This window comes from Vombatus ursinus, unplaced genomic scaffold (assembly GCF_900497805.2).
Source record: "Vombatus ursinus unplaced genomic scaffold, bare-nosed wombat genome assembly UNPS02014799.1, whole genome shotgun sequence".
Classification (NCBI taxonomy): Eukaryota; Metazoa; Chordata; class Mammalia; order Diprotodontia; family Vombatidae; genus Vombatus; species Vombatus ursinus.
In genome coordinates this window covers 11,640,752-11,668,169 of record NW_020954577.1, presented here as the reverse complement: position 1 = coordinate 11,668,169, position 27,418 = coordinate 11,640,752, and the positions used below count along the sequence as shown (strand labels likewise).

General features: G+C 40.7%; 1 protein-coding gene across 1 annotated transcript in view; it reads left to right on the top strand.

Moving 5' to 3' along the window:
* The window catches only part of ITGB8 (integrin subunit beta 8), a 105,926-nt gene that overhangs the window by 69,323 nt on the left and 9,185 nt on the right, over window positions 1-27,418 (top strand). Inside the window, exons 7-11 of the mRNA XM_027872041.1 lie at window positions 5,426-5,521; window positions 8,029-8,118; window positions 11,891-12,025; window positions 19,746-20,151; window positions 26,335-26,560. Of these exons, the coding sequence (XP_027727842.1) occupies window positions 5,426-5,521; window positions 8,029-8,118; window positions 11,891-12,025; window positions 19,746-20,151; window positions 26,335-26,560 (953 nt within the window). The remainder of the gene's footprint in view (window positions 1-5,425; window positions 5,522-8,028; window positions 8,119-11,890; window positions 12,026-19,745; window positions 20,152-26,334; window positions 26,561-27,418) is intronic.

Genomic DNA, 27,418 nt, shown 5'->3' with positions numbered 1-27,418 from the left:
CTCCTCAAAACCCTAGTGGACAGTGAACTCTCTCCCTCATTGCTTTGTATTATTTTGCCCTTATATCCTTCCTTGTGTTCTGCTACTTGTGTACATGTCCTATCACTCCTACCATTCTGTAAACCCCTCCAGATCTGGGACCATTTTTGTCCCAGCATCACCAATGCCTTCCTAGTGCCGTTAATAGCCACAGCTCAGATGCCACCTCCCATCCAAGGTGTTTCTTCATACCTCTAGCTGTTATGGTTCCCTTGTTCTCAAAGTCTCTTTGTTCCCCAGCCCCAGCACATGATAGGGACTGAGTAAATGTCTGGCAAATTGTATTGAGTCCATATAAACCATGTCACCTCCCTTGAAACCAATCAACCACATTTTTTACTTTAGTCAATAATGCCTTTGTTGACTGTGCCAAGAAGTGACAGTTTCTTCTTCACATAAAAGCCTGAAATTATGCTCTTTTATTATAGACTGTAGAACAATTTATGCAAACCAATGGTTCTGGTTGGTTAAGGCTGATTTTCTAATCTCACAGTGGCATTTACTTTGTTCAGACTTTTTAAACGTGGTTTTTGGTGCTACCTATTTCACATTTAGTTTATGAATCCCTTTATCAAAATATCCTGTTTTTCTTTTCCCATTGCTCCCATCTACCATGGTGTGCCAGGTATGAAGACCCTGGCCTTCCTCCCTTCTCCCAGCTGTCTCTGTGTCCAACTTTGCTCCCCATGAGTCACTCTCCCCTTCCCTTCTCAGACTTTTATGAGTTACTTCCCACAGGCCTCTGAGAAAGTGCAAGTGAAGAAGAGAAATAGGAGAGGAGTCAGTCTCTTTACCCTTGAGTAATTAGCAACTGTCTTAGCCCTTCCCTTTCACCTCTCCCTGTTGCCCTGAAATACCTATTATCGCTTTTAATTATTTTGCAAGTTTAGAAAAACAGCCTGTAGTAGGTTAGCTTGAGGGGGAGTCTGCACTGGGAGAGTAGTGATGGCGCTCGACCTGGACAGTTCATCAAGAGGGAGGATTTTCTCTTGGCTAGTGAAAGGGGAGACAGAAAAGATAAAAGCCAGTAATGATAGTAGGCTGCATGAAGGAGGAGAAAGGGGCTTCTGTCATGGCAATCCATCTACCATTTGGTTGTCAACAGTGGCTTATTGAAACATCTGTTCTAAGTTTGTAATGAAAGAGAAAAATCTCTCACAATATACTTGGAATTTTCTATTAAAACATTTCATCCACTCCCACCCTCCCCTCAGGGGTTCAGGGGATCTGTCTTGCCAAGTTTAGAAACTCAACTGAACCTCTCCTCCTAATCTGCTGACCAGACAAGTGCTTTTCAAGATGGAGCTTATGTATCCTTGGTAAATGTGATTTCCTGTTTGTAGGGGCAGGGGAGGATGGAGCATTAACAAGCCCCAGAAGGCTGCTTAAATTGTGCATACCTCTTTCAAAACCAATGTTATGATGAGTTAAGTGTAAACAAGTTAGAAACATATGGATTAAATTTCCCTTAAAATTCACATGAGTTTAAAAATTAGGAGTTCGGGTGAGGGGGCAATGCTTGGCAAAATGTGTTCCAATTTTGCAAACCAAACATAGTCAATAAATACTTGCAAGCTTAAAAAAATTCAGAATACAACCAGATTTACCCAATCTTATGTGTGCTGCTCGTTAAGCAACTTTGATGTATTAATTTGACATCCATTCCATTGGGTGCAAGGCTTAGAGATGTGTCTAATCAGCTACTTAATTGGCATGAAACAGCTATTTATATTTGCAGTTTCCAATTCTTTCTCTCCAGAGGAGCTAATTTCACCGATAAAATTGGCTCCATGGTCAATTTTCAGTGGGCAATGGCTAGGCCAGGTGATGTTCCTTAAACCTCTTTTTATGAATCTGTATTTTCTGCCATTTTAAATTGCTCCCTTTGCCCAAAGCAAAAATGACATCAATTTCTTTCTTAGGAATAAAAGCTGTTTGTTGGGTGGAAGTAGGAGAGAAGTATTATATTTAGTCATGGAACTAACACAGATGGATTTGTTTGTTTTAATATGCAAGTATGGAGAACCATGATAGGGTAATGGATAGAGATATAACCTGGATGTTAAGAAGATTGGGAAGATTAGGTAATCCAAGTCTTGCCTTTGACTCATAATAGTTGTATGACCCTGGGCAAGCATTATGATTTTTCAGCATCACAGGCAACTCTCTAAGACTAAGTTGCAAAGAAAAGTACCAACCTGCATTGGCAGAGGGAGATCCCACAACGTGCATTCCCTACACCCATTTATCACAGCTATCCACATAGATGTCACTTTCTATATGAACCATAGATGTTACCTATAAGGGAAAATTTTCAGTTTAACTTTTTCAACAAACATACTTATCCTGGAAGTATTAATGACTGAATTTTGCTTTGAGTTTGAATCATATTAGTGACAGATATCTCAATCACAAGATTAGCTGGCTCATAACAACTCTGTAAAAAAGGCAGAAGTATTCAATTTGTGCTTAACCGTCCACATAATAGGTGTCTGCTACACTATTGCATGTGTGGGCAGGTGGGCAGGACCATGTGATCAGAGTCCCAACCAATGGACAGCAAGAGGATGGGGAAATTATTCAATTTAACAAACACACATGAAATACTTCCTACATATTTAAAGAATTCTGGATTTGGTGGCAGAAAACCTGGGTATATGTGTCTCAGTTACATGATTTACTACTCAGGTAAACTTTGGCAAATTATATCACCTCCCTCTGTTTCAGTTCCCCAAACTTAAAAAGTGGATTGTGAGAAAAATGATTTGTAAACTATAGTGCTCTCAGTATGTGGGGACCATGATGTTGTACATTCCCAGTTCAGCATTCCTGGGAATCTATATCTTATTGGTGTGGGTTCTGCCTTTAATGGTGCTGGTCAAAATCTTTCATCCTTTTAACTGTGTGATTACTGTCCAGGTCTTTCTGTAAATCCTTATTGGACCCTTGCCTACTTAAAGACATGCTCAATTTTTTTTTGAGGGGGCTTTGAGTCACTAAAATTTTGATTCTTCAGACTTTTGTTATGGATAAAGTCATATAGCAGCACTAGGAGAATACCAATGCTAAAAAACAAGGCCTTTGTGTCAGAGAGCAGGTTGGAATCACTAGAAACCACTGCACAGCTTCAAAAATGCAATCCAGTCTTATCTTCTGTTCCTATTAATTCCTGGTACCTTATATAAAGATATAGATACTACTAGAATAACTTAGTAAGTGGGCTAACAAGCCAACTGAAGGTTACAATCAAGGCAATAGGCATTTTCATCCACTTTGCTTTTCCTTTTGGATGGCTATACTCAATCTCTTTCCAAAGACCATTAATCTCATTAAAGAGTTCCTGGGGTGTCTCAAAGATCGAGCAAGCCAGCACAAAATTATACACAAAAAGGAATATCTAAAGAATTCCATTATCGATGTGGAGGTACCCACCTCTTTGTGTTCTGTGCAGGATATTCTCTACTACACTGAGAATCACCCAAAGTGAACAGTCTTCATGTTTGCTACCTCACTTGCTGGTACTCTCTAACTCATTGTTGGACTAAGTTATCTCTGTGATGACATCTGTCATCAAATATCGCATAATTTTAATATACACATACATGAAACACTATATCTTTGTGTTGTTCTTCCCAGTCAATACTACTTTTAAATCAACAGAAAGTAGATATAGTATTATATTATATTTGCTATGTTCTCAGCCAGTTGTTTAACTTTAAACTTCTGGTCTGCTATAGAAAATATTCTCTTAATGTCAGCTTATTCCTTTCACATATTTTCATCAAGGATACTATCCGTGTATGTATAGACCATGCTCACAAAGATTCATAGAGCAGAGACAGTAGCAGAAACTGTACAGAAATGTTGTTATTCTCTTGGCATCTTTTTTTCTTTAACATCTTGAAAATTGATCCCTGAGTACCTTTAAAATGGGATTATTTGGAAAATAGGCTTCTTTTGAACATACTTGGTTAATCTACCTCCTCTTGCCCCTTTGTCTTCTTACATTTAGGTTTCACTTCATAGAGTGTCTCCCTGCAGAACTGAGATAATGAGAATGGATTGTTACAGAACCATCCACATATTGGTTCCATTTAACATCTACACCTTGATATTCTTCCAGGTGGATTTCTGCATATTTTCTGTATCTGTATATTGGGGAAGCCAATCTCTTGCTTAAACAGATCAGGAAGCCAGCTGGGTATTCACACTCACTGTCTTCAGCAATAGTATACCCTTCTCCTCTTTATCACTTTCTCCTTTATGATCAATACTGCCTACTTTGGGGAATGAGAGTGGAGAGGCCACTCTCACACTTTCTCATTTTTAAGCCTAATTACTTCATTTTAAACCAAAAAACATATTTTTGTTATAGTTCTTACTTTGACAAACCTCAACTTTTCTTCCTCCTCCCTTTTGCTAAGCCATAAGCCAGGGTTTGTGTACGGATTTGATTTGTCAGAGAAAATCAAATGAGAGGTTGTTGCTTTGCAACAGGACAGCTCACAGTAAAGGTTCTCTTTGACTACACAGGGTCAGTTTGGTCTGATGGTCAAGGTGTTGGCGAAAGAGCTGATAGATGTATGTGTTGCTTTTAGCTTGCATGATACAACTGAGAGGTAGCCTTTTATTGATGATGAATTTCATCACTCAAGATAGCATTCTTTGGAATTTAGCATTAGTCCATCCGATGTCAGACACCTTAAAAAATAAAATTCCCACTAATGAGTTTTGGCTTCTAAGTCAGACATACTCCTACAATCCCAGTATTTTAATTCCACCATTTAGTCTAAAGGTGTATTAAATATGAATTTTTATCAGATGGAGTGCCTTCCCTTTATTCTCTGGATGGTGACATTCCGCCACCTAAAAGCAGATCTATTTATTACCAGTGACCACCAAGATACATAGATGTTCATGTTGGTTTTCTTCTGACAAGTACTCTGAGGCTACTATCAAAATTATAGCTCTGCCCAGTTAATTCAATAAGCATTTATTAAGCACCTACAGTGTACCAAGCATACTCTGCTAGGTGCTAGGGATTCAAAACAGAAAAATGTGGCTACCCTCAAAGGGCTTACCTGACTTAGAATACTTTAGGGCAGGTCAATGTAGTGAAAAACATACTGGCTTTGGAGTCAGATGACCTGGGCTCTGGCATCACCTCTGTCACTTGGGCAAGTATCTCAGTCACCATGGGCAAGTCAGTTAAGTTTTTTCAACTGTAAAATAAGGAGATTAAACTAGGTAGAACTGAAGTCCTCTCCAGATCCAAATCTAGGGTCCTCTTTGTGTGTTTGTTTGTTTGTTTTTTAAATGTGAACCTATGGGCCTGGGGCCCCTCCTCTGAATTGGACTCCTTCTGTTATTCCCTTTTGTTTTACAGGAGCATCCCTCGCTGGGGCAACTTGCAGAAAAATTAATAGACAACAATATTAATGTTATTTTTGCAGTCCAAGGAAAACAGTTTCATTGGTACAAGGTAGGCTAATTCGGAGATGTTTTTGCTTTTGAAGTTTCATTCATGTGCCAAAAGGACGGATGAGTGGCATTTCTGAAATGAAGAAATTCTTTGGAAGTACAAACAAGAATCTGTGTGTAGTTGGTTCCACTTTTGACTCTTCTCAAGTACTTCACCATGTTTCCTCCCAAAAGAGCATACCGAGACAGACTGGGGTTGGAAGATGTTTCCACATCCTTCTCCTCTAGATCACCATCCAGCATTTCAACATAACAGCCATGGAATTTCAGATTTAGGGCTGGAAGTGAAGTTAGAGCTCTTCTATTCCTACACCCTCCTCTTCCAGATGAGAACACAGAGCCCCAGAGAGGTTACATGACTTGCCCAAGGTCCCAGAGGTAGGAAGTGGCAGAACCAGGATTTGAACCCAGTTCTTCAGATTTTCCATCTTGCACTCTGGATATGGCACTATTCTGCCTTTCAAGTGAATGAGGGACAGATTCCAAAGGGAGTTCATTACTGAGAAGAATTTTGGGAGCTGGATAACCATGAGTTTCAGGCCTCACCTTTAAGGTTTCAGGCCCAGTCCTTCTCATTGTTGGTCTAGACCATCGCTCTGAGTCTCCACTAGGCAGGGAGTTAACTCTCAGGATATAGACTAGACCTAGGTCATCTAAAATCTGACTAGGTCAGTTATGGTCTACTCCAATAGTTGCAGTTCATTTTCAGGAACACAGGGTTTAGGGAGGGTCATGAACCAAGCCAAAATCCCCAGGATCAAGTCCCAGATTGATTCTCCTTCCCCAAAATTCTTCACCCAAAAGATGACTTAAAATCAATTGGGACACCCTGAGGAAACTATGGACTAGTGTGGGTAGCCCAGAGAGCACAGATTGAAGTGTGTTTCAGGGGTCTGAGTGAGAGGGATATAGTGAAAACAGCCTTAGATTTGAAGTCAGAAGAATTCATTCAGAACCTGGCTTTCTTATTACTATGGCTGTGACCTTGGGTTAACTCACGCAGTCTTTCTATGCTACTAATGTTTATTTCTAAAATCAGAAAGTTGACTTAGAGGATCTCTGAGGTATTTTCCCCCCAGTTCTCAGGGCCCTCTTCCATCTTTTTACCTGGAACTCCCTCGAGGATAAAGTATCTGTCTTTATTGGAGCCGTGCAAATAGTGAAAAGCCAAGTGATGAAGAATGAGCTATCCATAGTGTCTTTGGGAAGAAGGCATCAGGGTATGAAGTATGATACAGAAAGACCCCAAAATCTGCCTTCTGCCCTCAGCACCTTGCTGAAGCTGCCACTTTAGCTCCAGGTCAACAATATACCTATCCTCCATGACCTCAACATGTTTCTGATGCCATTTCCCCACACACTCTAAAAATTTCCACCTTCCATGAGATTTTACTTCTTAGATCCTGGGGCCAGGGGGTTTCTAGACCTGTAGAAATTACTGGGATAGAGCCACTGGGTCAGGTGGTCAAAAAGTACTCCCTCCCTTACCGATCACTATACTTACTAGACATGTCAAATTGTATTACACTTTATCTCTCTGGGGACCTAGAGGTCATCTAGTCCAAACCCTTCATTTTACAGTTGAGGAGACTGAGGCCCAGAGCAAATCAATGCTGCCAATAAACAGATCTCAAAGGTGTGGCAAGGGCAGAGTCTAGTTTTGGAATATGGCACCACCTTTTACTTTCTAACCTGGGAATAGATAAGTTGACCTGGGAGAAGGTGGCCATATCTCTGCAGATCTGATGCCTTCATCTCTCTGCATACAGGGGCAATGAATCTCCCACCCAGGAACCCTTTAGCCCACCATTTCAACCAGGGTTTCCCCAATAGTTATTATTGCCTTCCATACCCTGCCTTTCTCCTTTCTGATGGGAGAAAAATCATCACAGAACCAGACAAAGCTGGAAGGGACCTTAATAGCCATCAATTCTAATCACTCATTTTATAGATAGAGAAACTGAGGTTCAGGGTTAATTGACTTACTTGTTCTGGGTCAGACAGTAGTCAATGAGGCAGTTTTTGAACTCGAGTATTCCAGTGTTCTATCCACTGTACCACCTGACTTCTGCTTCTATTATGGTCCAATCAGTCACCTTACTGCATCTTACTCTGTTATAGTCATGCCTCCTATGTTGAGCATAATGCTTTGTACATAGTACATACTTGGGAAATGCTTTTTCATTCATTAATTTATTCTTTCACACACGCCCCTGACAAGTAATTAGGGTAGGAATATGGTATCCAGGGAAGAAATCAAGAGGCACTGCCAATTACTCCAGCAAAATCACAGACCAGAGCCAAAACAACAAAAGGTAGTCTCACTAATCTAATCATGTTCATGAATCATTTGGATGTCTTATTTTCCCAATTCAAGTCTGAGTTCTTGGTATAACACTCTGGGGTCCTCAGATCTCTGCCTATCCCAACACCAGTCACTCAGGAAATGCTCAGTAACCTATCACAGATTGTCTTCGTCTAGCTACGTGTGTGCCTGTGTTGTTACAGGATCTCCTACCGCTTTTGCCTGGAACCGTGGCTGGCCAAATTGAATCAAAAGCAGCAAACCTCAACAACTTGGTGGTGGATGCCTATCAGGTATGTTGGCCAGTCACAAGTCTCCCTTTTTGTTTGTCTATTTGTTTATTTGAGGGTTTTCAGCCCAGAGTTTCCTATGGCAAAGCAGGAGCTAGAAGGCAAGATGGATGGATGGGTAACCCAGCAATAGCTGACAACTTCCCCTTGGTTAATAAGAAATTTTGCAAACCTACAGATTATAAAAACTCCAGGAAGGATTCCACCATCTATCTCATTGGGGGTGGCAGGATGGCAGCAAGGAAGAAGGGCATGTGGCCTTCTGTTCACAGAACTGGGCACAGCCCTGAGCCCAAGAGGCAGGCAGATGGAGGGTTTTTTTTTAAACCAGCTAAGTTAAACAGTTTGGACCTTTTCCTTAAACTGAATTGGAAAGTTATTGGACTGAATCACACAGGCAGCTCAGTCAAGATGTTGAAACCAGTGGCCTCCTAAAATAGTAATTCAGTAATCAACGAGCATTTAATGAGCACCTAGTGTGTGCCAGGCATTTTGCCAAGCACTGGGGGATAAAAAAATAAACACAAAACAATTCCTGACCTCAAGGAGTTCATATTAAATAAGGGGTAAACAACGTAGACATAGAAAAGTGACCCACACTCACATATGTGTGTATGTGTGTGTTAGTATATTTATATAGAGACAGAAAGAGAATAAATATAAAATAATATTGTGCAAAATGGTGGAGATACAAGTACCGACAAAGAAACTCTTCCAACATCCAATAAATCTTGAAGGAACCAAGGGGGTCTGAAAGGTATAAGTGAGAAGGGAGAGAATTTGCAGCAGGGAGAGTGCAGAGCTTATGCAAAATCACCAAGGTGGGAAAGAGAAAGGAGATGCGTGTGGCCAAGATGTACAAAGCATGATGGAGGACGGAAGCAAAAAATGTCGAGAAATCATTGCTCTCAACTTTGGTGATTCTTAGGTCTGCAAACTCACTAGGAATATTCCTATCTTCATTCCATAAATATAATAAAGCTGTATGATGCACTCTGCTGGACACTGTCTACCATATTAGCTCTGACCCATAACCCACTGATGCTGTCCTCTGCAATACCTCCCAAGTGCTCCTCCATCCTTGGCCTTAAGACCTACAGGGAGGAGAAGTTACCTTCCTCCTTAGGCAGAAAATTCCATGTTTAAAGACCTGCAAATTGGAGGAAAGTTGTCCTATCAAACCTAAAATTGCCTCTTCACAACCTCCGTCTGCCCAGTGCTCCTAGCTCTATCCTCTCTGGGACATCTCTATACATCACCCATATGTCTCTATTTTGCAAATCTCCTGAAAATTCAATTTGGTTCATACTGCTCCATATTTCCTTTAAGCACACAGTAGGTACTTTAATAGATATTTGCTGCATTGAACCAATTTTAAAAATTAAAACGTTTATGGTCATTGGCAAATCATATTCTAGAGTATGCTTTGTCACTGAGGGAGTTCTTGTCCTTGGAGGCTAAATTAAGAGTACTTGAACATCCAGGAGGAGGAATGAGGCAGTGCTTCTGTCCTCTACCCTAGTCAGACAACATCTGGTGTATTGTACTCTGTTTGGGGCATGGGAGTGGGCAGAGTTTAAGAGTATTTTGAATAAACTGTAGAGTTGCCAGAGAAGGCCAAGCAAGATAGTGAAGGACCTTGAGTTCATTTCATAGGTTTAAGGACATGAAAATGTTAAATGGGGAAGAGCTGTGATCAAGTGTGCGATGAGCTGTCAGATGGAAGAGGGATTAGTCTAGTTCTGCTTGACTCTGGGGGGCAGAAGTAGAAGCAATGGGAGGGGGACAGGGACAAAGAGGCAGATTTAATGCTATGTAAAAGTGAAATGGGCTGCCAGGGGGGAATAGAAGAGGTCTTTGGACAAAGCCTGGATGATCATTGATTGGGGATGTCATACTATGGATTCTGGCTCAGGTTCTGGTTGACTTGGCAGTCTCAGACGTCCTTTCCTAATCTGAGATTCAGTGACTATGGGCTAATGTTCCCCACTGTGAATTGGGCAGCATTACACTTTCAGTGTGAAAAGGAAGTCAGATCCAGTGTCAGAGTTAACTTCCATGTGCCAGGACTGGGAGACATTCCACTCCAGCCTCTGAAGTTATTTGGGCTATCAAGCCCAAATTCTTCTGAGAAGCCAGTCATGAGCAAGACAGGCCAAGAAAGCTGCTTGAATGAAGGCATTTCCTCTCAGTGTGCCTGATCAGCCATAATTCAGCAATCTGTTGTGTATACCCGTAGCTTTCATTCATCCATCTAAATCATTGATTTATACATTTAAGCAGAAATGAGTTCTCTGAGATTCAAAAGTAGCAAATACAGGCCCCAACTCAAAGACTCTTCTCATGGAAACATTGGGAAAGGAAGAGGAGTTTGTTTTGCTCTTAAATTCACTCTCGGAATCCAATTAGGATCAATAACATTTATTAAGTAATCACCTGCTCATGAGAGCCTACCTCCAAACGCTCTTTGGAGCTGATCTTTCATAGATGTGTCACTATAGGAAATTTGCCTACCTTTTTGATCCTTGGTTTCCCCATCTGAAAAATGATGAAGTCAGATGGGATATTCCCCTACTTTCCTCATAGTTCTTGCAGGCTCATAGATTTAGAGCTGGAAGGGACCTTAGAGGTTATTAAATCTAATTTTTCATTTTACAGATGAGGAAACTGAGGCAGAGAGGTTAAGTAACCCAAGCAGTCACATAGCTAGCGATTGTCTGAAGGATTCAAACTCAGGTCATCCCAACTCCAAGGCATGGGATTTATTCATTACTTGTGACACTCCTAAGAAAAACCAAAAGCTTTGACCTTTCACCCCTGAGATATCGTTTGAGGTTTCTTGCCCCTCCTACCTCCCTTCCTAACTGTGTTGCGTTTCCCCTCTATTTTCTTTTCCTTGGTTCCTGTGTTTAGAACTTATGGATCACGTTATTCTCTAGTATTACATGCCCAGAACGTTATTGACTTGTGCTCTACAAAGGTCCTTAGAATCTATTGGCACTGATGTCTGTGGTATAAGAGAAAGTGCTCTTATTCTAGAAGTTTGTTTCTGACCCTGTCAGAGGCCTTGCCATGGTGGGAGGCTTAGACAAACATGGCAGTCAGTGGTAGGCGCCAGAGGTTTTCCCAAATCCCTGGCAGTCTCCAGACCCTTACTTCAGTTATGAAAAAAAAAAAAAGGTGGAGGCAAGCTCAGGCATCTCCTTCTCGAAGCAGCAACAAGTAGAAATGGTCCCAACAAGCAAAGTTTCTTGTCAAATCTCTGTCAGTGAAGTTCATGAGCTTTTCTAAAAGGCCTCACGTCTGTGAAAGTGAAATGTTTTCTTTTGCAGCTGCGGGCTTCAGACTTCCAGCTGTCAAGCCTCTCTGTCCTCAATGCTGATAGATGGGTTCCCCACTGTTTTATTGGAGCCATACCATGAAAGGAGAGCATTAACATTAAGAAACAATGCCCTTCTGGGGAACGCCCAGACTTACCAAAACATTGTAAACTATTATAAAGGAAGCAAATTTGTGAGAAGAGACTACAACCAAAACGGGGGTGTCCAAATCCTTTTCTTCAGAGTTGCTACTTCTCCCTTATACGTGTGAGGCATAACTGGGTCTCTGTGATGAAAACAATGCCTTTGTTCATTCCTTTGTTGCAGACAATCACTCTTTCTTTGATCGTGCTAGAACCATGATGTCAAGCATGCTTTGAATATGCTCGACTCTGAGTCGTCACTTCTTGTTGGGACTCTCAGTGCCCTGTAATTGAAGGTGTTGTCCTTTGCAGAAACTGATTTCCGAAGTGAGAGTTCAGGTGGAGAATCAGATACCAGGAGTCCATTTTACCATCACAGCCATCTGTCCTGATGGGAGCAGACATACAGGGATGGAAGGATGCAGAAATGTGACCAGCAGCGATGAAGTATGTAGACATGGGGACCCTCCCGTCTCAGCCCCTTCAGAGAATTCAGCTAGGGAATGTCAAAGTTAGAAGGGACCTTGGAAGTGGCCTTCTTGAATTGTTTGTCCTCATTGTACCGGGGAGGAAACTGAGGCCAAAAGAAATGCTCCTGTTCTTCCCCTGCCCAGCACAATGCTAGTACATCCTAAGGGCTCGAAAAATTCTGGTTGACTTGATTTTCCTCATGGTCATATTGCTAGCCAGCAACAGAATTAGGACTTGAATCCAGATCTTTTGGCACCTGGGCCAGGGCATTTTCTACTACAGGATTCTGTCTCAGTCCAAGCTAATCTCGTTCTCCAATAACTCAATTATTTGGCATCTTTCTTACAGAGTAAATTAGGTGGCAAACTCTACTGAAATTTGGCGAATTTGTAAGGCACACTGTTTTTGAGGGAATGCTTATGCTTGGGTTTTATGAACAGGATTTATTGAACTCCTAAAGTGCTTGTCTTTACCTCATGAAAGTGCTTTCCAATGTGGACATGTTCTCCAAATTTAAAAATCTTGGTGCCAACCTCTTGGGACAAGAGCCTTTCCAAGCATCTAATATTATTCAGATAATTTAGTGCACTCATATATTTTGATCAGTAGTGTAATGGGGAGATCACTGGATTTGGAGTCAAAGGAGACCTGGCTTCAAATCTCAGCTCTATTGCTCATGACTTGTATGATCTTGAGGAAGTCACTTTCCTTTTTTAAACTTCAGTTTTCTCATCCATAAAATGAAAGAGTTGGCTTTAACTTAACAAGCATTTCATTAAGTACAAAAATACGGTGCTCAAATAGCTTATATTTTCTTGGATTGGCCTAGGTTGTCTCTATGGTTCCTTCCAGCTTCAAATTCTGTTTGTAATTTACCAATTTCATTATTTTGTCACTTTGCTAGTAGAAATTTTGCTAGTTTCTACTCCAAAAATTCTAGGAGACAAGGTCAAATCACTTAGGATATAGGTAGGAGCAAAAATGGGTGAAAAATTAGAAGAATATAGATTTAGGAAAACATGCGGGTCCTCAAACCATTTTATGGATAGCGCTGAGTCCAATCTACCTACACAGATTCCTGGCACAATGATTTAAAAAAAAAGGAAAGAAAGAATTAAAATAAGATTCATATGGAATGGTGTCACGTAAATGAAAGAACAACATTGGGATGGGAGGCAAAACCTGGCTTCTACTGCTCTCACTGCTCCCTCTGCCCCTGGGTGACCTTGCTAAGTTACTGAAACTCTCCGGGCCTCAGTTTCCCCATCAGTAAAATTAGAAGTTATACTTGATGATTTGTAAAGCTTTTTTTTCCAACTCTAAAAACAATTTATAATAACATATTTTTTGAAATGAAAGAGCAAACAAGAAGAGCAAAGAAAACAAAGACAAGAGCCCATCATATAGATTCTTTAGAAGTACACACCTGCCCCCGCCACAGCTAAATTTCAAATTTCAAACATGATCACATACAATATGAATAGGATGCAAAATTTCCAAAAAAATACTTGAATAAGTGATGCTATTTTGTGCTTTAATAATATAAGGAAAATCTTCTGACTTGTGAAATGGGGATCCTGATATCTGGGAATGTATTCACAAGATTCTGGAAATTTCTGTTAAAATTGGACTATTATTGCCTTTCTTTCCAGAGAGGGCATCTAGACATCAGAATGAAACTCGGACTTCATTTTTTTTTAATTTCCCTAAGGATTAGCTAGAAAGTTTAGAATCTTTGGGTGCCAGAGATCATCCCAAGCCCCATCAAATTACATTTAAAAAAGACAAATTATTGCAGTTTTATGCTTCTTATTTGTTCTTCTTTGATCACCCCATATTGATTTTTTTCCTGTAATTTTCTAACAATTGTAAAAGCCGGGAGATTCTACCTCTACTCTCAGCTCCACCCCCCATCAAACTTGTGTGACCCTGGGTAAGTCCTTTTCTTTCCTTGAGCCTCAGCTGTCTCTTTTGTAAGATGAAAAAAGGAGGCTGTTTTCGGGTCATCTCTTAGCTCCCATTCAGCTGCAACAGTCCATAATTCTAAGTTTGTTAAACATTATCTTAGGTTTTCATGAAGGGAAAAGAGCAGCTGAGATCTGGAGTGTGGAGTTCTTGAAATGCCCTTGCTCAGGAAGGGTTAACCTCTCAGGAGCAAGCCTTCCTTTCAATAATCCAGGCTTGGCAGGCTCCTCTTCCTTAGTTGTCAAATTCTTCCTCTTCTTTGTCTAATTCTTTTTCTCTTTCTCCTTCAACCGAGTAGTACAAACAGCATTACTCTCGGGAAAACTCGTATGACCTTTCATTACATAAACTCCTTAGTTAGGCTTCGCTATTAATGTTGGCAGCACTTTATGCTACAAACCTTCTTATGCCCTCACACATCTGTTAATCCTTAGGATTCATGTGCATGAAAAAATACAACTTTTTAAATGCAACATCAAACTATGCTGATTTTCAAAAGAATTCCAAAAAATTGCCTACATCAACCTAACACATTTTAAATGGAGTAGGCTTAGTCTAGTTATCTTTGATTAAATATAATGCCTACAGACCAACAAGAAAGGCTAGAGAAAATTGTATGTCCTAGTTGTAACGGAGGCCAGATAAGCAGAGAGGATTTTTCCCTTTCCAGAACTGTTCAAGCCTCTGAAGGCTTTAGGGTAGGCCAACAATGGAGCCCATGTAGGTAGCCAAGAAGAGGAGATTGGCAAGAAAAAGCCACAGGGCCATGACAGGATGTCTGGTTCATGCCAACCCCAAATACTTCCGCCCGGGCCTAGTAATGCCCACCAAGGAGATGAAGCCATTCAGAGTGGTTGCCTCCCTCCCCTGCACTACCTGGGGTCTTCTGAGGTGAAAAAAAAAGAGGCCTTCTGAGCTCCCAGAGCAGCTTCACTCCCATTTTAAATGAGAAACAAAGCTTGATATGTCACAAGAAGGACCAGAGAATCCACTTCTTTGTGTTCCTCGTTGAAGAGAAAGTAGAAGTTTCTCCCTGAGCTGGCACAGAGAAGGAGGAGAAAGTGGAGGGTTTTAGCCTTCCACTCAGGTCTCTGGGAAAAAAGGAACAGAATGAATGTCTGTTAGAGCAAATTGCTCAGCCAAGTGGGAAAGCCACAGGGGAGCAGCCCTCCACCTTAGCCCATGGAAGCAATCCACTGTGCCAAATGGTCCATGAGCCTGCATTTTACCTAGGCGAGTGCTGAATGCTGAGCAGAGAAAGACCTGGGCTCAGAGCCAGGGGGCCTTGGTTCAAATCCCAGCTTGGATGTATACCAGCTCTGCGCCCACAGACAAGTCACTTAATGTCTCCAAAGTTCAGAGGACTCAGAGTTAGGAAAGGACCTTAGAGGTCACCCAGTCCACCCACTTCGTGTTACAGATGAATAAGAGGAGGCCCAGGGAGGTGAAGTCACTTCCCCAAAGTCATAAAGGTTAATTCCCAGAGCTGAAATTCCAACCCAAGTCCTATGATCAGGCATCTTCAACCCATTATGTCCCACCACCCTGCCCCATCTGTTAATGATACTGGGCCAGCTCCCTCAGAGGACTGCTATGAGAAATCTCATCGAGTACTACAGAAACAAAAGATGGTGTGAGTGCTATTATCTTTTCTACTGGTAGCTCATTTTCATCTTTGTAAATGCAGTTCAGACAGAAGTGTTCAGAAAAAGTTACTGTCTTTCTATTATTTCCTTCTATACAGTGTTTTATGGATTATTATGCTGGTGGTTATAATAATGACATTTTGGGATTGAATAAAACCTTATCAATAAGCAAGTATTAAATACTTACTGTGTGCCAGGCACCGTACTAAGCACTGGGAATACAAAGAAGGCCAAAAATACAGTCCCTACCTTCAAGGAGCTCCCATTATAATTAGGGAGGCCATCTGCCAACATCTGTCTGCATACAAGACCTACACAGGATAAATGGGAGGAAATCTCAGAGAGAAGTCACTGGCATTAAGGGGGACCAGGAAAGGCTTCTTGTAAAGGGATTTGACTTCAGTCTGTCTCTAAGGTCATCCTCTTTAAGCCTGCTGAAATTATCAGCAATGATCCTCACCAATAAACATGTATTAAGTGTCAGGCACTGTGCTAAGCTGCATGGAAAATGCCATTAATCACGAGCAGGAGGGCAAGTGCCCAAGGTCAGGGTCAGTTACATGGTGTGAGCTGGGTTACTGATGGTCCCCAAGCTCTCTTGCTGGATTTCATGAATCAGTAAAAGAGCTAACATCACAAAACAGCAGTCACTACCTCATTTCAAAATGAGAGGGGAGGGCATCGATAGCATCTTCATAATCTGTTGATCCAGAGTAGTAACAGGTTGTGGATAGCAATTATAGATGCCACCTCTAAAGCTGGGAGGAAATTCCAAGGCCATTGAATCTACCCCCCACTACCACCTCATTTTAGAGAGGCATAAACTGAAGCTTAGGGAGTTTAACTAACTGGCCTAAAGTCATAACTGTAGTCATGACTAGAAGTGATCCCCATTTAAACCCATGTCTTCTGACTTGAGAGAGATGGCCTTGCCTGGTTTGCCTCTGGTGCAGCCCAGTCATGTGACCAGTAGCAACTCACTCAATCACTCACTGCCTCAGGAAATTCTCTAAAACCCGAAGTTATAAAGAAGGTACTGCTCTAAATCAGTAGGGGGACTTTCTGCACTGAGAGGTAAACATGTGGCTGAAATTCAGTTCCCCACTGATGAAACATACAGTGGTTTTTCCTTCAGGGGTTCCAACATCTCATGATGTGGGTAGATATTGCTGACATTGCAGATCCTGGTACATTAAATGCCTTCTCATGCTATGCAATTCCTGAGGCACAACTTCATAGTAACCTTTCTGAGTGGACCTAACCAAGGTGCTAGCCACCTTTCTCTAGGCATGATGTAAGGGAAAACTCCCTAATAACCAGAACTGTTCAAAAGTAGAATTGGTTGCTTTGGGAGGTGGTGTAAACCTCATTCACCGAAGACCTTCAAGATACTTTATTGAGTCTCTAGCAGAGAGGATGTGCAGGACTAAATGGTCACTGGTTCCTTTTCAACTAAAGGTTACTTTTTATAGTGGAAAGAGCACCAGATTTGGCATAAAAGGATATGGGTCCAGATCCTGACTCTGTTGCTTGCTACCTGTTGGACTTTGAGGAAAAAACAACAATTTCTCTGGTCTTCAGTTTCTTCATCTACAAAAGAAGAGGGTTGGAGTGGATGATGTCAAAAAAGTCCATCTAGGTTGAATTCTCTGGTCCTATGAACTCTGACATTGCTCATCGGTGACTATTTTGTGCTGGCCTTTGAAGCACTTAGACTGTACATCTCTTCTCCCTCACTCTCAATACATGATTAAAGAATCAAAGATTTAGAATTGGAAGGAACTGATGATTCTCAGATCTAATTATCTAGCTCTGACCCCCAGTCTCACATCTACAGCTACTTACTGGACATTTGAAACTGAATGCCTTGTAGACTTATTAAACTCATCATGTGCAAAATATATCATTATCTTCTAACCTCTGATGCTCCCTTCTTCGTCACTTTCTTATTACTGTCAAGGATTCTACTATCTTCCTACTCACTCAAGTATCCTCCTTATCTCCTCACTCTAGGTGTCACAGTTTATAGAGCTCTGGGCCTGGAGTCCAGAAGATTTGAAGTCAAACTCAACCTCGGACACTTATTAGCTGTGTGACCCTCTGCAAATCACTTATCCTCTGTCTGCCTCAGTTTTCCTCAGTCCCTCAAAATAGGGATGAAAACAGCCCCTCCCTCCCAGGGCTGTTGTGAGGATCAAATGAGATAATATTTGCAAAGCACTTAACTTAGTGCTTTGCTCATGGTAGGAGTTTAATAAATTCTTATTCCCTTCTATTCTTCCATCATTCTCCCTCACCTCCAATATCAAGTTTTTGCCAAGTTCTGTTGATTTACATTCATGAGATCTCTCATGTATGCCCCTACTTTCCTCTGCTACTGCCACTGCCCTGGTGCCCTCATCATCCTGGACTATTTCAGTGGTTTGCCAGCTGTTCTCCCTGCCTCAAGTCTCTCCCACTCCAGTTCTTCCTCCACTCGGTTGTCAAATTAATCTTCCTAAAGCACAGATCTGTCCATTCCATTCACCCTTCCCCCATTCAACAATCTCCAGTTGTTCCCCATCGCCTCCAGGATCAAATATAAATTCCTCCGTTTGGCTTTTAAAGCCCTTCATGGCCTACCCCTTGCTTCATTTAAGTCTTCTCATACCTCAAAACCTTCACATACTCTCGGAGTCAGTGACAGTGGCCTCCTTGCTTTTTCCTCCCAACAAGCCATTCCATCATTCCATTTCTAGATTGCAGGCATTTTCCCTGGTTGTCCCCCAGGCTTGGCATTTTCTCCCTCTGCATGCCCATCTCCTACCTTCCCTGTTTTCCTTCTTCAGATAAAATGTTTCCTTCTACAGGATGCCTGTCTGGATTCCCTGGAATAGTAGCTCCTTCCCTCTGTTCATTACTTCAAATACATTCTGCATCTATTTTGTTTGTGTCAGTGAGTCAACAAGTATTTACTAAACATCTACTATGAGCCAGGTATAGTAGTAAGCACTCAGGATACAAAAAAAGGCAAAAAACAAAGTGTTTGCTCTCAAGGAACTTACAGTCTAGTCTAATGGAGACAACATGAAAGCTATTATGTACAAACACACTATATACATGAGAAATTGGAGATAGTCGTCATAGGGAAAGCATGAATGTTAAGGAGGATTGGGAAAGGCTTTTTGAAGAAGTTGGGATTTTCAACTTAGACTAGAATGGAATAGACTAGAAAAGAAATCTGGGAGCTAGAGATAGGGAGGAAGAGCAAAGGTCTGAAATTTGGAGATGGAGGGTTTTGCAGGAGGAACAGCAAGAAAGCCCTTGTGACTGCATTGGTAAGGACATGGTAAGGGTGGGATGGTTTGAAATAGAAGAAGACTGTAAAGGTAGGAAGAAGCTTTAGGGATCTCCTGTAGTTTCGTGAGTAGAAGGATGACATGGTCAGATCTGGGCTTTATGAATTAGATGGCTAAGTGGAGGATGGACTGGAGTGAAGAGAGACAAGGTTTGGAGACACCCCCCCTCCAGCAGGCCATTACAATAATCCAAGCACGAGACAATAAGGGCCTGCGCTAGGGAGGGAGTAGTGATAAAGGAAAGAATGGGGCATGTACTAGAGATGTTATAAAGGCAAAATTGAAAGGACTTGGCAACAGATTGGATATGGGGGGAGAGTGAGGAGTCAAGGATGACACCTAGGTTGCAAACCGTATTGACATAAGGATGATGGTGCCCTTAATAGAGTAGTTTGCAAGAAGGAAGGGTTTGGGGGAAAAGATAATGAGTTCAGGTTTGGACACATTGAGTTTAAGATGTCTACAGGACATACAGTTTAAGATGTCTCACATGTAATTGAAGATGGCTTCTTGCCCATTAGACTGTAAGCTCCTTGAAAGCATTTCTTGTCTTTGTTTGTATCCCCAGCCCTTAGCACAGTGTATGGAACATAGTAGGTGCATAATAAATGCTGGTTGACATTGGCTTAAATGTCAAAGTCAGCCCGTGTGCTTCCCCCATCACTCTTGACTGGAAGATAGAGATATATTTTTGGGAGGAGTGATGGCTGGAACCTGTAATGACCACTGTGCTTTGTTTTTCACCAGGTTCTGTTCAACATCACTGTGACCATGGATGTATGCGATGGAGCTGGTGGGAGAAGCTATGCCATCATCAAGCCTATTGGCTTCAATGAAAGCACCAAAGTCCACATCTATAGGAACTGTAGCTGCCAGTGTGATGATGGCAGAAGCCCCAAACGGAAATGTGTAGATGAAACTCTCTTAGGTCCTACTTGTTCCCAGTGTGATGGTGACAAGTGCTATTTTGATGGAGATCAATCCCATCTGGACAGTTGCAAGGCACAAAAGAACCAGCCCATTTGCAGTGGTCAAGGTGTCTGCATATGTGGGAAATGTTTCTGTCACAAAACTAAACTTGGAAAAGTATATGGAAAATACTGTGAAATGGATGACTTTTCCTGCCCATATCACCATGGAAACCTGTGTGCTGGTGAGCTCAAAAATTTAACTCAACTTCTACGATTCCATTTTGCACTGGTCTATGTGTTAACATTGCATGAAATTACCATGTGTAAATTTAGCATCATTGGATTTGGCCTATCTAGGCTTAATATGATAGATGTGTCTAAAAAATTGTCGGGTACCACAAGGCATATACATTTATTTTTTAAAACCTTTTCCAAATGGCAACACTTGTCTATTTCCTGGCTTTTTATAGGGAGAAGAAATAAGAGGGCCAGTTCCAAGTAATTTTTGATATGTGTCTCCTAGTTGCCAGAATCAGATTCACTAACTTCACTCCTTTGAGCATACATGAACATTTTCTTTCCATGAGAGCTCAGAGGATGTTCTTTCTATAACAATTGTTGGGAGCTACTCATAAGTCAACCCGTATCTAGTCCTTGGAAAAAAAAATTGGGAAAAACCAAAACAAAACTTGTTCTGAGTGTCCAATAAGTAGCTGCTCAAGCACAGAGACATGTAGAATGTAAGAGACAGTAGAGAACAGTGTCTAGGGCTTGGAGTCAAGAAGACTTTAGGTTCAAATCCCACCTTTGACAAATAGTGACTGTGGAACCCCAGGAAATCATGAAATCTCTGTGCATGTCAAGTACTTCCTTAGAGCTTATCTACTAATTCATAGATAGGTTGCAATTTGGGTTGGGGAAGGATCTCTCATTCTAGGAAGCTGATGAAATCACACATATTTTGCGCACATACTATGAGGGAGCATATTATTTATTATTTACTTGTATGCCTGGCAAATAACTTCTCTGGGCCTCAGTTTCTACAACTCTAAAATGGGGATATTAATAGCACCTACCTCATAGGGTTGAGGAGAGGATTAAATGAGATAAGATGTATAAAGCACTTTGGGAACTTTAAAGTGATTTCTGGGTTGTTATTATTACTATTAATATTTTTCATATTCACTCAATATAAAAACACATTTAAGTTTTGTGTGCTAAATATTTCCAGTTAGAACAATAATGTCACTATCAAGTACAAAATCTGATAATTGTTTATGAAAATGAGTCAAGCTCTTGATTTGAAATAATCTTCTATTTCTCTATTGTACATGTACATTGTAAATGTACATAACATTTAAAAATTAGAATCAGCTAATAAATTATCTAATCATGTTTACTGCCATCTAGAGGTAATAGAAAAGACCTGGGTGAGATACAAAAGTCCATTTTGTGGCATTATAAGGAAATCTCTTGTCATGCTTAGCCCAATACATTTCAATTATGAATTTTCTCTGAAATCCATTTACCACGAAGACATCTGTTCATTTATTTCAGTAACATCTGGCAACTTTGTAGTAAGCGATAGCAACTTATTTGAATTACTCACTATCTGGGTACTATCAACAATTTCATCAGATGAAGGCTTCCTTTTGGCAGCATGAATGGTGTGTCATAAAGCTATGACAGGTAGACTTTATTGCCTTGTTTAGGTTTAAAACTTTAGCACATCCCATTAAAGGACACAGTATGCTACAATGGACCAGGAGCCAGCATAGATGAATTTGAGTCTAGGTTTGGGGACTAATTAGAAGGGTGACTTTGAGGAAATAACTTTAATTCTTTGGGTCTCCATTCCCTCATCTGCAAAACAAAGGTGTTGGACTATATGATTTCAGAGAGTTTCAGGTTGGAACAAACCTCAACAGCATCATCTAGTCCAACTCAAAGAGGAAAAAAGACTTCCCTTAGCACCCCCAACAAGTGGTCATCTGACCTCTCCACTTCTTCCAATTCCAGTAATCAGGGGGCTTTAAACATTTTTTGTGTCATGATCTCTTTGGCAATCTGACAAAGCCTTTGGATTGGTTCTTGGAATGCTATAAAATAAAATACATGAGTATTACAAAGGTAACTAATTGTACTGAAATTGTTATAAAATACTCAAACAAAGGCAAATTCACAGACCATACTTTGTGAATCTCTAAACTTATGTAGCTATTGATTAGAGAGAGTATTTCTTATTCATTTTGTATTAAAGATGTTTTGTATCCAGAATATTTAACTTGCCATGCCTTGTTTCAACAGGGAGAATAGGAATACTTTAGAAAAGGAAGAAACATTAGCCACCCTTTAAAAGAGATGGTCCTATTTTTGAACTAGGTGTTTTTTTCTTTATCTAATTTTGGACTTCAAGGAACAGACAATAGAAGAGCATAGAGAGTGTTACTGAAGATTACCCCCGTGTCTCTCAATACTGTTAGAAATCCTCAGGGTCTTTAAATCACCATTAGGACCCTGAAGAGCCATTTGGGCTCCTTGGGTGAGCAGTATGCAGTATGCCTCAAATCAAGTTGAGCCAACTTTTTAAGAAAATTCATTTGAACATGGTGAGGGAGAAATCCCAAGACACAGGAATTCTGGTAGGGAGGGAAGAGGGGAACAGGGCTAGACTGGAGAGAAGATCACTTCAACATATGGCCACCGGAGGAGCAAGGTTGCCATTTTGTAGTTTTCTTTTTTGACTATTTTCCCCTACCTGTGCCCATTCTGATGCCTCATCGTGGCATGGAGATAACTCTGTCTTCACAAAGACTATTCAAATAAAACTGGAAGTCTTTACCAAGATGGCAAGGACTATACTTGAAGTATAGTCCTAACAACAGATTGAATTTGTTTTCAGAGGACCAACCTAGCTGAGGATGGAGGGGCACATTGCTAGTAGGCTTGCCACATAGTGATGACTTATTTGGTCCTCAGTCCTCTGGAGCCCCCTTCTACCTCTCCAGTGATGGTTGCCAAGTTTCAGGAAAGGAGTAGAGGGAGTCTAAAAATCACATAGTGCTTAGATTGTTTATTCATTTTAATTTGACTATTGGTACTCTGTGAGATCCTTATCCAGTGACCAGCAAAGAGACTTATGGAGGAGAAGCTGTCATGTCAATCTTGACATTATTTCTATGAACAAAAGTAGAAATGGTAGCTAAATTGATGGAAGACTCGTAGGTAGCCCTTGAAGAGGCAAAGAAAAGCATTGATGGAATAGGTTTTATCATATTCCCAAAGGCAACAAAACATATACTGCAGTACTAATGTCAAATACTTGCAGGAAGCCCACCATGAAAATAATTAGAGTTTATATATCAACACCATTTGCTGAAGATCAGGTGGTAGAGAAATTTTACAAAAAATTGCTAAGACCCTACAAATTAAAATCAACAAATACTCTGATACTCACCAATTTCAACCCTAAGGTAAGAAAAGGGGAGGATGAAGAGAAATACATAAGAAAGCAGATAGTTCAAGAAGAACGTTTACAAGTCTCTTACCTTGCTTTTATATCACTAGTGTTCTCTTTAAGAAAACGACTGCTTGACCCAGGACGTAACAGGTACCCTCTAACACTATACATTAAATAGACTATTAGTTTAATAAACAGGAAAAGATTTGTCATTGATGTGCCCCAAGTCGGCTGTCTGTGATCAGGAAGACCATCGATTTGTGAGGGCTAAGAGGAGAATTAGTAAAAAGTAAAGAGAAAATGAGAAAAAGGTGTGACTTACATTTGAAAAACCTTAATCATGCACTATTTAAACAAATGACTGACAATAAAACATGGGAAACCGACAACAGAAGTGATATCCACAGTGATTATAAGAATTTTATCCAGAAGTTTAACGAACATGAATTAATTACCACAACAAAAGAATCAAAAGTGCCCTGAACGTGCCTTACTTAGCAACATCTGATTTCTTGCCAAGTGGAAAGGTGAGTACCAATGGCAACACCTGGTTAGGAGACAAACTTGTTTGTAAAATCTCCTGAAGAAGGATGATGGACAATTGCTCATAAAGCAGAGAGCAGTGGAAGGCCAAGCCAGTTTTGTTTTGTTATGTTTTTAAGTTTGGTAAGATATCAAACTAAGCAAAATCATCCCAAGGACATTTAAGGATAAAAATGAAAGGAGTGCTATGAGGAAGAAAAATGGAAAATATTTGTAAGATTCATGACAAGGAAGTTTTTGTCCACCAAGAAGAGTGGACCCATCACACTTGAATCATTTACTTGGGGGATATGAAATGATATAATGCTAATGATGTCAAGGCTCAGAAACCTGCAAAGCTTTTGGGAATAGATCTGTAATCACTCAAAGGAATTTGGCCTGATCATCCAAGCCTGAAAAAAAAAATTGACTGCATGAAGAATGACCATATCCAGATTACAACATGAATTTGAATGAACAACCCACAGAGTATGTCTGTCATCATGTATGTTTGTATGTAGATTGACAATACGTTGGGCCCAGGACCGAACAAGAGGCATGGCAGCCAGATTGCCTTCAGCTAACTGCACAGGTTTTGTTGTGTTTTTTTTTTAATGACCCCAGCTTCCCATGAAAGCAAAAGTCCATTTTTTTAATACCAACATTCTTCTGGTATTGCCATATGGATAGAATACAACATTCTTCAAATAATTAACAATGACAGTCTCTCCAGAGGGGAATAGAGCAGCACATGGTGAATGTGATGAGTAAGTTGGAACATACAACCAATGAGGAACTGCGAAAAATGAATGTGATGGATTACTAACATTTTTTATCATAATGATTGGAAGAGAAATTGGCCGCTCATCTAGTGTTACAGTTGATAGATCACCATGAAGGGAGTCAGGAAGACCTGAGTTCAAATTCTATCTCAGACACTTAGAAGCTGTGTGACCCTGGGCAAATCACTTAACTTCTATTTAACTCAGCTTCCTCATCTGCAAATTGGAGATAATAACTTCACCTATCTCCCAGGGTTGTTGTGAAGATCAAATGATTATATTTGAAAAGTGCTTAGTACAGTGCCTGGCATGCAGTAGATGCTATATAGATGTTAGCTATTATTATTATTGCTGTCATCATTGTCTTCTACATATGGCAAGAATGAAGGATGAGAAGTGGACAGCTAGAGTGACTCACTTGATCACCTCTGTAATCTTAGCAGGAAGGCCACCAGTATGCTGGGTGGACTTCATCCAGTGAACTTAAAAGAAGACAAGGATAAGAGTTGCACAAGACCAGGAAGCTAGTGCAAGTCCAATTATTGGAAGGAAACTCAAAATCAGTGTGATCACAGATTCCTTTGGGCGTCTGAATGTTCTTGCTAACGACCTGGCTATTTCACTTGTTTCTACACAAGAAGGAGTATAAATACTGTCAGCACCTTCTAAATTTGAACCCAAGAACACTGCTCCAGTGGCCCCACTCTAGTTCCGGTTTGAACCACCAATATTTGCACTTCAGCCTTAAATATCAATGCCCTGTCTTCCATGTACAAATGAGGCACAATAGCTTGCCCCGCTGTCGGGAGAGCATATATTTAAAGTTCTTTTTAAAGTTTCTGGCCATCCCCTCTCCCAGAGAATATTTTTTGACTAATGTTTCACATTTACAAGCAAGTGGCCTAGATTAAGACTTTACTATCTGGAAATAATACGGATTCAAACAAAAGGGCATATATCAGGGTTGGGGGTGGGTGGGTATGAACATGGCCCTGTTGGCTTTTGGTTCTAACGAATGAAGCTATTATTCTCGATGAGTTAACTTTGTTTCCCAGCAGGCTTGACCAATAACCAGGGAACTTGAAGAACCTGTCCCCAAATGCCAGCAGAGTGTGACTAATGGGCCTGTGTCCTCCTAGCCTTTGGCTCACACCAGGCACAACACTATACACTATGGAGACTCTAACGGAATGTCCTGACCTTTCAGGTTATAACTCAGATAATTAACATGAGTTCAGCATCTTGTTGGTAGAGTCGTATTTTGCTTTCTTTTTTTCTTTGTTTGTTTTGAAATTAGGGTGCAGTGCCAATAAAGTAGTCTAGGAGATTTCATTCTGAGCCTAGGTAAAGCCTGAATAACTCCAACAGGCCACAGAATGAAACCGTCTTGATGTCAGCCTAATGTAGAGTTGACTTCACGCTTGTCAACACAATACATTAAGTAGGATGAGATTACTCCTGGTTGAATGGCCTTGGAAACAGCCACTCACCAGGCCTAGCAAATATTGATGCTAGGCCAATAGCAAAGGAGGCTGGCTTCATTCATCTTCCTGTCATTGGGTTTCCACGGAGTGGACAAGGAAATAAGTGTTTTGGAACTGCTCCCAAAAACCATGTAGCACCGAACTTATGTCCTAAAGTTTTGGTTTTTTTCCTCACAGGGCATGGGGAATGTGAAGGAGGCCTATGCAAATGCTTCCGCGGTTGGGAAGGAGACCGTTGCCAGTGTCCATCTTCCTCTACCCAACACTGCGTCAATTCCAAAGGCCAGGTGTGCAGTGGGAGAGGGGCTTGTGTGTGTGGGAAGTGTGAATGCACGGATCCCCGCATCGTTGGCCGTTTCTGTGAATACTGCCCCACCTGTGATACAACCTGTGATGAAAACCGGTAAGTTCCAAAATCACCATCTGGTCCTCATACTCATCTTTACTTTTATCTCTCTCATGCTGTGCACCATTTGAAAGCATCCAAATCTCTATTTTATAGCACTTCTTTAGCCACTAGCGCAAAATATCAGGACAAAATAAGCTCCTTAAGAACAGATATTGTCGTATTTTTTGTCTTTGTATCTCTAGTACCTGACACATAGCAGCCATTAATAGACATTTGTTGAAGTGAGTCTAATGGGAAGCTGAATCAATTGTGGTTCAGCAAACCACATATTAGAAGCTGTTCTCCCAATTAGAAGCATTTCTCCCAATCTAAAAATCATGATTACCCTTCACTGACAGCTCCTTAGATGTATTGTCAGAATAACAAACAGAGTGACTATGTAGAATATATTAGCAATAAAACTGACCTCTAAGTACAAGTTGCTATTATAATAGCTAGTATTTATATATAAACTAGCACTTTTAGGTTTGCAAAGACCTTTAAAATATTTTTTCATTTGATGATCACAACCATCCTGGAAGTAGGTGCTATTATTATCCCCATTTTACAGATGAGAAAACTGAGGCAGACAGAAATTAAGTGCCCAGATTCATACTGTTAGCAAATGTCTGAAGCTGGATTTGAACTCAGGTCTTCCTGACTCCAGGTCCAGCACTCTATACACTCCTCTTAGTTCTAGAGATGGAGAAGACATCTAGTCCAACTAATTAAAACACTTATTTTACAGATGAGGAAACTGAGGTGTAAGGAATTGAAATGACTTGCCTCAGGTCACAGATGGAAAAAACTTCAAAGGTGGGGTTTGAATGCAAGTCCTGAGGCAGTGCTTCTTCTGCTGTGCCACCCTGTTTG